General features: G+C 35.6%; 1 protein-coding gene across 1 annotated transcript in view; it reads right to left on the bottom strand.

The window, feature by feature from the left end:
- The window catches only part of LOC115210229 (protein phosphatase 1H), a 39,081-nt gene extending 24,966 nt beyond the window's left edge, over positions 1 to 14,115 (bottom strand). The window contains exon 1 of the mRNA XM_029778706.2: positions 13,525 to 14,115. Coding sequence (XP_029634566.1) covers positions 13,525 to 13,835 — 311 coding nt within the window. The 5' untranslated portion in view covers positions 13,836 to 14,115. The remainder of the gene's footprint in view (positions 1 to 13,524) is intronic.
- Positions 14,116 to 14,398: the final 283 nt, after the last annotated feature.

Here is a 14,398-nt window from a genome sequence, read left to right as displayed (position 1 = left end):
TGTAGTCTGAGCCAGCAAAGTGACATTGAGTACTTCATTTGGGAACAAAAATATTTTTCAAACCATTCCAATGTGAAGTTAGAAGTCATAACTTTGAATTCTCAGGGAAATAAACTTTTGTTAATAACCAGCAACTGATACTCATGGGATCCCACACAACATTAAAACACAGTAACATAACTCATCTATGGTTTATAATCTGTCAGTGATTCTGCACCCTTAGTGGTCAAAGTTCTTGGACTACATCTCCAATATAAAGCAGCTCATCACCAATGTAAACCTGCCCAGGACTTTCACTTTGATTTACTATTAGCAAGGAATTTAATCTTTAGATACATATTTTAAACAATATTTTTAAAACTTGTTTCTTATATATATATATATATATATATATATATATATATATATATATATATATATATGTATATATATATAAGGTGGTGAACTGGCAGAAACATTAGTACACAGGGCGAAATGCTTAACAGTATTTTGCCTGTCTTTATTAGGTGCAGGAGTGGCTGTGTGGTAAGTAGCTTGCTTACTAACCACATGGTTCCAGGTTCATTCCCACTGTGTGGCACCTTTGGCAAGTGTCCTCTACTATAGCCTCGTGCCGACCAAAGCTTTGGTAGATGGAAACTGAAAGAAGCCTGTCGTATATGTGTGTGTGTGTGTGTGTGTGTATATATATATATATATATATATATAAAAAGGAAATGAAGAAAATGCTGACAAAATAATTTAAGTAAGGGAGAGTGTATTTAATTAGGTGAAAGTTCTTTTTACCGGCTGCGCATTTGTTATGCTTATCAAAAGATATTTTTTTAAGAGAGATAGAGTTCCTTTCTGATAGATTTTTTTCTCTTATCTGACTTTATGTTGGGTTTGCTGTCTCTTATATGTGAAAAAAGAGGCTCCAGAGTTGTTTAAGATTTGCTTGGTTTCGCGCCTAAAATTTCTTGTGGACAATGGTCAATACAATTTTGATTGGTCATTATAAAGGGGTCACGTGAATGTTTGAATGGAAGTTGGTGTTGGGGTAAGAAAATAGGCTCCAGAGATGTTAAAATTTGGCTAGTGTCGCGCCAAAATTATTTCTTATAATTTTATCACATAACTAAGGTTTGAAATATCTGGAGTGTCAATGAAAGGGTTGTCTAAGGAGAGTTGATTTCAACTAATTTGAGCAGTGACTTGTAGCACCATAGATTGGTGGACTGTGATGAAGTTTATTTCAGTTGTCATAGTATTAATTAGTTGAGAGACAGTTTATTCTAGACAGGAACATTGGGCTATCACAAGTTTTGTCACTGGAGATTTGGATAACATCACACTTTTTAGGTATAGAAAGAGCCTCACCTCTTCTAGAACTGAAATGAATTTGCAAGTGGTGGTGAGAGAAAAAAAAAAAGCAAGCCTTAATGAACACCTAAAAAAAACGTTGCCCTTTTCAAGCCTAGCCAGGCTCATGGGCCTAGTTTCCCAGTTTCTGTGGCGTATGTGTTCCCTCCAGCTGGACGGGATGCCAGTCTATCACAGCGTTACTCAAGAAACAGGAAGAGAGAGTGAGAGAAAGTTGTGGCGAGAGAGTACAACAGGAGATGCCACCATCCCCTGCTGGAGCCTCGTGGGGGTTTCAAGTGTTTTCACTCAATTAACACACACAACGCCCGGTCTGGGTATCGAAACTGCGATCTTCCGACCATGATTCCGCTGCCCTAACCACTGGGCCATTGTGCCTCTGCTTAATGAACACCTAGCACACTAAATTCCTTACTGAACCTATTATTAACAAGTTCGATAAAGAATTTAATGTGCCAGGTGTCACTGTGCTGAGAGTGTCCTGCATGGTTTCAACAGCTCTAACAAGCCATTATTAGGAAAAAAGAAACCATTGTCATTGTCATTATCATCACCATCATTGTTGTTAATAATATGAGCAATAATGTCGCAGAAATTGTGGAGACTAAAAGACAATTAAATAGGCATATGGTATTTAGTAACATTCTAGACTGTGTTTAAAACCCACTGAGGTTAACATTGCCTTTCATCCTTTCAGGGTTGATAAGTAAGTACCAAGTCCTAAGTACCAGTCAAGTGCTAGGGTCAATTAAAGTTGGAAGTTGATAACACCATTTCTTCAAAATTAATGACTATGTGCTAAGTTAGAAATTATTTTTTACAGTAGAAACATTAAAGCCTTGATGATGTCTTGTAACATTTAGTTACAACCTTGTCAGCATCAAATATAGCTTTCATCCCATCTTTACAGAGCCAACAACATAAGCAGCAGTCAGATACCAAATTAACCCTACTGTGCTTTCTCTGAGCATGTGACAATTTTAGACACTGGTGAGGTGATAAGGGCTTTCCATTTCCTTTTCTGTATAAGTTTTCATTCCAAAGGAAGAAATCGTCATCAGTATCAACAATGAATGTTATTACAGAAGAGATAGAATTATTTTTTTTAGAGACGGAAGTGGTGATTAAGATGAAAAAAAAAACCCTGATAAAAATAATAAATTTCACACACTAACATCCAAAATTTGACTATTAGGACTACTAGAAAGAAAATATGGAAAGATGTTTTCAGTATGTTCATGTGTCATCTGTATGAGGTAGGGATGATTTCAATTTGATTAGAGACTGAGCATTCGTATCAGTACACATGCACACACACACACACACACACACACACACACACATACATACATACATATAATTTGTTGAAGAGATTAAGAGGTTTTAATCCTCCTATAGATAACAAATTAGTGCAGATGTGAACCTCAGCTCTAGTTTGGTATACCAGATCATATTTAGGGTTAGACAACAATAATATTTAACCCATAAGTTTCATATTTATAAGTAGTGAACAAAGAGAAGTTGTGATGTTCATGTCTTTTTGAGATATATTAACATCTTAAAAATAAAACTATAACGGGGAATTTTTAAAAAACCAGGTCACAGATGTCATTTACAGAGAACTGATTGTGTTGTAGCACAATGTTATATAGTCATAATTGCTCTTAAGAAAACAGTCCCTATTGAGTAGTAGAGTGGATATTGTTGGTTCAGCACCAGTATGTAGTTCATGTATGTACAACATCATCATCATAAAGTTAGATACATGTAAATTAACATTAAGAGATTAATTCTTAATTTCTTGGAACTATCTCCCTCTTCTTTGAGTGTTGCTAAAAACTTCAGCAGTGGAAAAGTTCAATTAAGAATTGAATTAAGCATTCAGTACAACATCCTCTTAATTTATCTCTCTTCTATTACTCTGCCTTTGCTGCTGTTACCACCACCACCACCATTATCATTTAACATCCTCTTTTCCATGATCTTATATCATCAGATGTTCTTCTGATTATCAATCCTCAGTTGTTTACAAGTACTGTAATATTTTTCTTAGTTCTTCACATAATGAATAGCTCAATGGCTGAATATGTTTTTATGGAAAATTGTAAACAAATGACACCGTTTGCGTGAAAAGTGACTTTATTTTGAATCAGCACACAAATGTGAAAAGAAGGAGAAGACACAAACATACATTCACATATGACAAGCTTCTTTCAGTTTCCATTGACCAATTTCACTCACAAGACATTGGCAAACCCGTGGCTATAGTAAATGACATCAGTGAATAGTACCCATGCAGTGAGAATGAATCCTAAACCTTGTTATTTTAAAGTAAACATCTTAAACACGTAGCTCTACCAGCATTTATATCTTGTGTTCACTCATCATGCCTCTGCCCTCTAACTCTTTTCTCTCATTGTACTTTGCCCACAGCTTATCTACCCTCTCTGGTTTATTTCTATGACACTATTCAAACCTTTTTTTTCTTTAAATGATCCCCTTCAGATACTTCACCTATTTCTGTTTCATATTTCCTACCTCTTGTGGGTCACAAACAAATACAAGCTTGGTTCCTGACATGAATAAGACCACCAAAAAAACTGCAATATGAAAGGGGTTCAAAAGAACAAACATACTGCATCATCTGTTGCAGGGATTAACAAGGGAAACATTTGGATCTCAGGTAAAGGAATCTGTTAGAAAAGCATACTGCAATTTCCACCCAATGTTGCTATAACCAGCAATAAGACTGCAACTTCTTCTAGGAGGTGTGACATGGAAGCACAAACGATGTGTGTCCTGGGATCCTGAAGCTGGTCCAGGAGGAGACAACATGAGGAATTGGGATGTCACAACCATTACAGGTGAAGAGCAGGAACTAGCAAAGGAGGCCAAATGCTATTGGCTAGATATAGCCAATGTCTCCTCTACAAGGTTCCATGTCTCTGGTACCGTAGATTTCAGATGGAGGGTGAAAACTCCACTAATTAGGTATGATACCAAATATGTTTGCACAGGCAAGAGTGAAAATACTCACAAGCCTCCAGCTGTATTATGGAGTGGATTCACCAGGTGGAAGCTTAGGCTGAAGGAATGCCTGCTGTGTCTGTCGCAAGACCAAATTCTTCCTTGTTAAGGACTTAAGGGTGTTTCATTTTGTGTGTGCCAGAAATCTTCTATATTCTGCTGAGGAAGTCAAAAGAATGATCTTTACGTGCTGCACATGTGCTGAGATAAAGCCAAGGTTTTATAATCCAATACCTGCTAATGTGATAAAGGCTACTCAGATCTTTGAGAAACTAGGCCTTGTTTCTAAGGGACCTCTCCTCTCAACTACAAAACAAAAAGAAAAGAAAGAAAAAAGAGAAAGCTATTTGCTGACCATTGTGGATGAATTCTCAAAGTTCTTCTTTGCTCTCTCACGTGCAGATATCATTACCAAAACTATTATAAAATGTTTATCTATCCAATCTTGTACATAAACCAGCAGTATCTGAGTCTCCCAAATAAATAATACCTGAAGATGATGCTTCTACACTCATGAACAGATGGTTCTTCTGAAACAGACCATCAGGAGGTGGTGAGTAGAGATGATGAATCCTCTTTGACATCTACCTACTCTGCTTTGCCTTTTTGTTATTCCACTCCTTTCACTTAAAGGACTATATATTATAATATATATATAGCCCTTGCCAGTGGCATGTGAAAAGCCCCTTTCGAGTACTGGGCCTCACTGAAGCAAAGTGGCTGATGCCGGTGACACGTGAAAAGCTCCTTTAAGTGTTGGGCTTCACGGAGGCAATGGCTGAGACCTTTGACATTATGTCGTACTTGAGAAGACCTATCAAGCCAAGTAAAATCACAGTCATGGCAGATACCGGTGTCATGCAAATGGCAGCCATGCCGGTGGCATGTAAAAGCACTAATTATACTCTCAGAGTGGTTGGCATTAGGAAGGGCATCCAGCCATAGAAACCATGTCAAATCAGACAGGAGTCTAGTGCAGCCAACTCATGCCAGCATTGGACAATGGATGCTTGATGATGATGATGATGTTGTGTAGGTTTGTCATTAATGTTTCTTAATTTAGCTATCAATACTGGCTGATATGTAATGGAGTTCAACCTGAAAATGTGGGGATAATGAATTATAATCAGCTGTTATAGAACTAAAGCTGCATCCTGTGTTTGTTGTGCTACAGTGAATCATCCCTATTTCAGTTTGTATCAAGCACTATATATTTTGTTTAACCCTTTCGTTTCCGTATTTATTTTGCGATGCTCTCCATTTTTTTCAATTATTTTTAAATATAACAAAGAATTTAGTAAAATAACGTAGTTATCATTCAGCTAGTGTTAGGAACATAAATTGTGACTAAGTTTTGGTGGAAGGTTTTAATTTAAACCTCATAAAAACAAGATATTTGTACTACAGAGCTAGAGGTGGTTTCAGCCAGGTTGATATCGAAAGGGTTAATGGTGAATAAAACTCAAGGAAGGTAAACTAGTTGTAATTTATGTCAGAGTGAGAAAAACATCAGAAGGATATTATCTCTGCTGGCAATAAGGAAATTACCTGTCTGAATGAAAGGCCAATGATATGCATGGGTATGAAAGGCAATATTTCATGGTAGTGAAACATGGACATTGAATGTGTAGGATGTGTGAAAGTTGGAATGAAATGATAGGAGAAAGGATGTATAACGCTAAAGTATGAATGTTCTATAGATTTTTGACAATTATAGCTTCTAAAAAATCTTATTAAATTCAAATTCATTGCTAGAGATTGAAAGAGAGAAATTTGTGATTTTCATAGCGATAATATTTCTCTCAACTTTTCTCTCTGATTTACAGTTCAATAAAATTTGTGTAGTCACCCCAATAAATACAAATTAACAGCAATTAAAATTGAGATATTATACCATCATTACTCCAAGTGTTTGTAGTGTTACTCACTTTCAACACAAGTTATGTTTGAGAAAGCCATCAGGTTATAGGATATAAATAAAAATGAATATAAAAATAATAAATGGAATACAATTAATGAATAAAATAAGAAAACTATGAGACAAAGAGATAAAAAGAAAAGAAAAATAGAAACAGAAAGAAAGGAAAGAATACAGAAAATTTTAAATAAGAGAATTAAGAAAGTCAAAAAGAGAGAGAGAGGCATAGTTGTGAAAAAGGGGAAAGAGGAATGAGAGGTATATGGCATATCGTTACTTTAAGACAATCAAAACCCTACAGAATAATGATAAAGAAAATCAAGAGCGGATGTAAAAGAATACCACAATAACATTGCACAATCAAACTGTTTTAACAACTGGGCCAGTTATACAGATGCGTCAGATTCAGACAATGGGGTAGGACCTTTCAAAATAATAATACAAATATGAGCTTCAGATTACATCATGATTTCACAATATCTGAGGGAGTGTGGCAGGGTGTAACATCTTTAGATTCTGTTGAAGAAATATCACGAGAAAAAGATTTTTTTTTACCAACAGTTCATTCAAACCTAAAACTATTTCAGTCAAGAAAAAGCAGGTGGATTTTTAAAAAAATTGTGAGTAATCTCCTGAAATGAAATAATTATTTATCAGAAAATAATAAACATGTAATAATTATTTGGATACCCAGCCATACAGATAATATTTCTCTCAACTTTTCTCTCTGATTTACAGTTCAATAAAATTTGTGTAGTCACCCCAATAAATACAAATTAACAGCAATTAAAATTGAGATATTATACCATCATTACTCCAAGTGTTTGTAGTGTTACTCACTTTCAACACAAGTTATGTTGAGAAAGCCATCAGGTTATAGGATATAAATAAAAATGAATATAAAAATAATAAATGGAATACAATAATGAATAAAATAAGAAAACTATGAGACAAAGAGATAAAAAGAAAAGAAAAATAGAAACAGAAAGAAAGGAAAGAATACAGAAAATTTTAAATAAGAGAATTAAGAAAGTCAAAAAGAGAGAGAGGCATAGTTGTGAAAAAGGGGAAAGAGGAATGAGAGGTATATGGCATATCGTTACTTTAAGACAATCAAAACCCTACAGAATAATGATAAAGAAAATCAAGAGCGGATGTAAAAGAATACCACAATAACATTGCACAATCAAACTGTTTTAACAACTGGGCCAGTTATACAGATGCGTCAGATTCAGACAATGGGGTAGGACCTTTCAAAATAATAATACAAATATGAGCTTCAGATTACATCATGATTTCACAATATCTGAGGGAGTGTGGCAGGGTGTAACATCTTTAGATTCTGTTGAAGAAATATCACGAGAAAAAGATTTTTTTTTACCAACAGTTCATTCAAACCTAAAACTATTTCAGTCAAGAAAAAGCAGGTGGATTTTTAAAAAAATTGTGAGTAATCTCCTGAAATGAAATAATTATTTATCAGAAAATAATAAACATGTAATAATTATTTGGATACCCAGCCATACAGATATTAAGGGAAAGAGGAAAGCAGTTGAATTAGCTAAAGTGGGGGCACAAAAAGTACTAACAGACATAAGACTGCATTCCAAATCTATCATGAGTTAAGCTATTCGGTACAAACATAATTAGTAAAGGGTGGGAAAAATATTAGAAAGACCTAAAAAATAAACTACTGAACTTTAATCCTCCATTATCTCAGCCAGATCTAATAAAATATCAGTTTTTGAGTTAAGGTTAACAAATATTTTGTTGGTTTCAAACAAATGGCTGCTCACATCATAGAAAAAGGGTGGGAATTACCAGAATGAAACCAGAAAAAGATAAAACAGTGGTGATGAGGTGTTAGGGTGAACCCTCAAGGTACAGGTGAGTAGAAGCATGTGTGAACAGAACAGATTGTATGGGTGGGTAGAGGTTGCAAGAGTGTATAGGAGAATGTGAGAGAAATGGAGAATGGGTGACAGGGAGAATATAATGAAGGATAGGTGTTGAGGGATGATAAGTAGGGAGAGTAGGGATAATAATTAGGGAAGACATGGAAGAGTAGGTGACAAGAATGCACACGTAGACCATTTAAAGACATAAACTTTGGAAATTCATCACTTATAAAAGCAGAACCATTAGCTAATACATAAATGTTTGGAAGGTCATGTGTTGCAAAAACAGATCTAAGTTTTTCAACAGTTGCTAGAGAAGGGAAATTTCTATCCATCTGAAGTGTCTACAACAATCAAAACCATCCTGCCAGAAATGGCCCTGTATAAGGTATATGGATGAATGTATGAACTCAAAGACTGCTCCCAGAGGTGTATTGGAATACTGATCAGCATGTTGGCATACATCTAACATAAGTTTCTATGTCCCTATTCATTTTTGGTCACTGAACATGGCATCTAACTAGTGTCTGCATCCTACTGACATCTGGATGTGTGTTCAAAGGTAAAGTTGACTGAGCACTATCTCCCTTAGATTGGGAGGGATAATTTACTCTGGCACCCCAAACAAGGTAACCATCATAGCTAATTCAGAGTTGCATAATGAGGAGGGCTATGACAATGGCTGATTTGTTGACAATTTGTTTATTATCTCCACAGATTGTCATCCCATCCTATCCGTTGCTAGTGGAGAGCTAAGAGTACCATATGATTGAGATCGTTGCCTGAGCAACAAACTGGCCTTTGTGCCGGTGGCACGTTAAGCACACCATTCGAGCGTGATCGTTACCGTGTCACCTTACTAGCACTGGTGGCATGTGAAACATTCGAGCAAGGACGTTGCCAGTGCCGCTGGACTGGCTCCTGTGTAGGTGGCACGTAAAAAGCACCATTTGAACGTGGCCGTTGCCAGTACCACTAAACTGGCCCTCGTGCCGGTGACACGTAAAAGCACCCACTACACTCTCAGTGGTTGGCATTAGGAAGGGCATCCAGCTGTAGAAACTCTGCAAGATCAGATTGGAATCTGGTTAGCCAGACCTCAGTCAAATAGTCCAACCCATGCTAGCATGGAAAGCGGACGTTAAATGATGATGATGATGATGATTACTGAAGAATCCCATTTTGAGTAATTTTCAAACTGACAAATACCTTCTTGCACTAATTTGTCAAGCCTGACTTAAATTCCTTCTTTTGGGGGAATATGGAACAAGCCTAGCTTAAGAAAACACTGGCACAGCTTTAATGTATTTAGAGCTTTACTGAATACCCCAACATACTCATTTTTTTTTAGAACAACCAGTTTTTGTTGCATGACTATATTTGCACTGTTTGTAGGTACAATTTCTCCCAGTTGAAAGTGTTATAACCAATTTTGACTCAGCAGAGCCTGGTCCTTTCCCAGGAGTGACCATAAGGAATGTCCTTTTTCTGACTTCAACAGTTCCTAGGGGATGCCTCAACAGTTTTAGAGGAGTACAGTTTTCTCAGTGTAGGTGCAAAGTTTGATGGTAGTTGGCTGAATTTGTAATGGTCTGGTGATTAATTGCAGTTGGGTAAGAGTAGTTTCATTAATAACCAACAAACACTACAGTATCAACTTTTATGGGTAAGTCAATCCACTGACGCAAATGTTGGCAATCATGGGATCAGTATGGTGCTCCCTTACTTTATACATATATGTATATATCTGCATGGCTGTTGAAAGTTGGCGACATGGTGGAATGATCATTTCAAAGTATATGGGTAGCATGGTTAGGTTTTGAGTGATGCTCAGATCTTGCATTCTTGCAACACATTTTAATGATGTGTCTTGGGTTTTTATAGAAAAAACATTGCTTAACTTTGAACACACGTACTGGGAATGCTGTTGGTTGACCTTCAAACTCTGCTTAACTGACGGCAAGTGTTCTTGATTTTGAATTATTGCTGATTTGACCATGATAGACTTCATGGTACTTTCAATGAAAAGATGTAACTGGATTCTGTCATTTTCAATGCCACACAATATAGTTTAACCCTTTCGTTAATCTATTTATTTTGAGATGCTCTGTGTTTCTTTCAATTATTTTAAATATAACAAAGAATTTAGTAGAATAACTTAGTTATCATTAAGCTATTGTTAGGAACATAAATTGTGACCAAGGTTTGGTGGAAGATTTTAATTCAAAACTTATGAAAACAAGACATTTGTACTACAGAGCCAGAGCCGGGTTGGTAACGAAAGGGTTAACATGTCATTTAGAGTGGCTTATATTCAGTTATTTGATGTAATGCCAACATATACTTTCTGTAGTTCAACTGGGTAAACTGTAGTGTTTATTGAATCTAAACCTTTCAACAACAGGGTTGGGTATGGATTACAGATGTTTAGTTATTGATTCAACTAGGTTTGTGTATGTATGGTCACTAAGTTTGGTTGGAACAATAAAGTGCAGAACAAATTGTATGTGGGGGTATCATAGGCACTGAGAAGTATGGCTCTTTCTTTGCCTGCATCTTTAATAAGATCACTATCACACAATCAACACAAACTTAATTCAAAATTTTCACCATTAAATTCATTTATTTTAACATGTCTAAAAGTGAATGTCCAGGAACTGTCACAAACAAACTCCAGAATGTGTTTGTAACCAAATCAGTTCCTACTTATTTGGATGGTAAAAACCTCATCACCAATATTGTAGTTTCTAAATGAAGAGACACAACAAATTCATCTTTATGGCAAAGGAACTCTTGCAAAATGTTTGCCCACAATATACCAAAACAATGTTTTATAGGTAGTGACATAAAAGGAAAAGGATTAATTCATGCTAAGTGCTGTCTTTAGTAACTTTCTTAATGTGTGAGGATAACAACAATCACCTTGAATCTCTCTCTTTCTCTAATGACCACCAGCACAGCTTTCATAAAACAAGATCTACTAAAGATCCACTCTCCTATGACATGCACCAGTAGAATTTTACCCTTGAAACATTTGGTAAAAACAATGTTGTAGTTTTTGACAATAGAAAAGCTTTTAGCTGTTTATGGCAAACAAATCTCTTGAGAAAACAGTTCACCTATGGGTTTCATCCATCACTTTGGCATGTGCTGCTGGTGCTGTCTCTGACCCCTCATCAGTTCTGATGTGTTCCAGGATTGAGTTTTTGTCCCTCATACACTTCCTCCTACACATTAATGACTTAATTGCTGTTAACTCAATGCCCACTCCTAACACCCAAACATTATTCATATGCAATCTAGACATCTGACACCAAATCTATAATGTTCCACGAAGAGGGACCTTGAAAACAGCCTCCAATGGGGGTATTGCTAATCTTGTCTACTTCAACTGCACAAAGTAACAATCGCTATGCCAACCAATAAACTTTATCCCACTTCCCTACTATCACCAATATGAACATCATACCTCTAAAACCATAAAGGTTGATGCAAATGGTAGGCTTCAACATAACTAAGAATCTCTCCAGGTGAATATCCTCAGCATAACCAAATCTGCAACTAAAAAACTGGTCATCTTTACAGTCAGAAAATACTTCAGTCCTTACCAACTAAAATTCTTTATGAAGTGCAGGTCTACACTACTAGAGTACTATTTCCACATGAGACAATGTTGTTACACACACACAGACATCCTTGACTACTTCTAAATAAATGCTCATCAACTAATTGGCATGAATTTACTCATTAACACTCCAACCACTGGTCCACAGAATATGTTATTTACTCTTTCTCTCCCTGCTTTTTCTACTTTTTCTTTTTAACTGCTTACGAGTTTGCTTGTTCAATCACTCATCTCTCCTCCTCTCATGACCCATATTCTCCTCCCACCCCGTATTAACCACTACACCCAATATTTCCTCCCACTAGAATGTAGTACCTCTGGAATTCCTCGTACAATTCCTAAAATTTAAAATGATGCAGCTTTAATTCCTTTAAAATGAAAATGTCATTTCACATGCAGTCAACATATTTTTACTCTTATATTTATGTACTTGTTATCAATAAAAGTAAAACATTATGATGTAGGGAAAGGGTACAATGCCAGAACTTTCACTATCATATCGCTTTTCGTGATATTAGAATGTGTAATGAAATGGATCTTCTTTACAAAATTAAACAGCATTTCAGATTTTACAGAAATGTTCCTTTTGCATTTCTCATTACTTGCCTGACAAAGTTTTTCTTAATGTTTTCAATCCAAATACTGATGACAATTGAAGTAAATACAAACGTATTTAATATATTTCGTTTGCCTTAAACTTATGAATTTATTTAGTTTTCATTTATTAGTACATTTTCATCCCCGAGAGACTGAAACAATAGTAATTTAAATTTTCAGAAAATGCTGAAGTACAACACTTATGCTTTCATTCACATTACTTTCATTATTTTGTTTGGGTATTCTACAATAAAGCTGATTTGACTGCTATTTCTACCGATCATGTAAAGACTTCTCTACAAAGCTGATTCGTTTAATTTGTGGTTGAAAATTATATAATTTTTGTCGAAACTCGAGTACTTTTGTTATTTAAAAAAATATTATCAAAACAAGATATCCGGCATGAGACGTAGGAATAGCGAAGAAAATTAATAATATACAACGAATGTAATAATTCCATTGTCTGGCGCTCCTTGGTGTTTACTCTTTGGAACATCACTTCCGTCTATTTTAACGGGAAATTCAACATCATAGAAAGTTTGGTGATGTTGTTTGTTATCGTGTACAGACGTCAAACCAATATGAGTCCGAACCCAAATGATAATTATTTTTTCACACACACACACACACACACATATATATATATATATATATATATATATATGTATAGAAATTAAATATAAAATATAAATTACAAAGTGGGACAAGAACGCAAAAACACACAAAGAGACGACACAAAAAAAAAAAACAGACAGGTCACTCGAAGCCTCTAATCTTCAGTCGGTATATATATATATATATATATACTCATACAAACATGCAAGGTGCTGTGTGTATGTAGAAATATAACGTTAAAATATCACCGAAATCTTGAAATGCAATTAAATAGTCAAATGACTTGGCTTACTAACTTAACAACTGATTAATTAACAAATTATTCATGTCACAATTGTTAATTTCTTCGTTTTCACTTTTGTAATCAGAATGATATTCGTTTAGAAAGGTGTTCAATACTCTGAAGTCAATCGAAGTCTTGGTGAAATAATATCTAATAAAGTTGATAGAACTAGTTTTAAAAGAACACAAAATTTACTCACTCAGCATAGCCAGCCTTAATGGGAATCTTATGGATGTCATTAGGGATAACCGCTGGTCTTTTGATTTGATCTCTTGACTCTTTTACCTGTTCAGAGTCCATAAAGAGAAATGTAGGTCGTGTGTAAGGGTAAGCGGTAGATTCTGTCGATGTATCCGATGTTCCGGAAAAAAGTTGTGAGGATGTCGAAGAACCATTATTTACTTCAGTTTCTGTTAGGCGCCGGGAACCATTTACGCGTTGGAAATTATCCGATTTGATTGAAGAAGTACCAAAGACACTACTAATAAGTTGACGAACTCTGCTGGACATGATCGGCAAAGTCGTCGAAAGATGGCCAGATGTTAAGCCACTTCGAGCTTTGAAGGCAGCTGATTTGTCAAATCTTCCTTCCAAATGACTGTCGTGTAGTCGTTAACGACTCGCTCAATTACACTTTGCATTTACACGCACTGCCTCCCCTTCTCTCACAGAGGACACTGTGAAACAGGATTTGGCCCACTTACCACCTCATCTATAATTCCTCACACTTTTTTCAAAATTCACATAAGTCAGCTCGTAACGAAAACACAGATAAGTTTTCGGGGGAAAAAAAAATCACCGATTTAAATATTTTTTGTGACAGCCAAGTGAAGAGAGATAAAACGGTAGAAAAGTTACAAAACTTTGTCAAATTTTCCCATTTTTCATTAAAAAGCAAACACACAGACACAAAACATTAACTTCGTAGTCACTTAAATCACAAATCCTTGTCATCTGCCGAAGTCTTCTTTATTGTCATTTCTCCCTTTCCAATAATAAAACTATTTTCTGAATTTTGCTTCACTGTGGTTTATTCTCACCAACTTTTATCAGCTTCATGGAAAAATTAGGCA

This window comes from Octopus sinensis, linkage group LG1, assembly GCF_006345805.1.
Source record: "Octopus sinensis linkage group LG1, ASM634580v1, whole genome shotgun sequence".
In the NCBI taxonomy this organism is placed as follows: Eukaryota; Metazoa; Mollusca; class Cephalopoda; order Octopoda; family Octopodidae; genus Octopus; species Octopus sinensis.
This window is presented reverse-complemented; position numbering and strand designations above follow the sequence as displayed.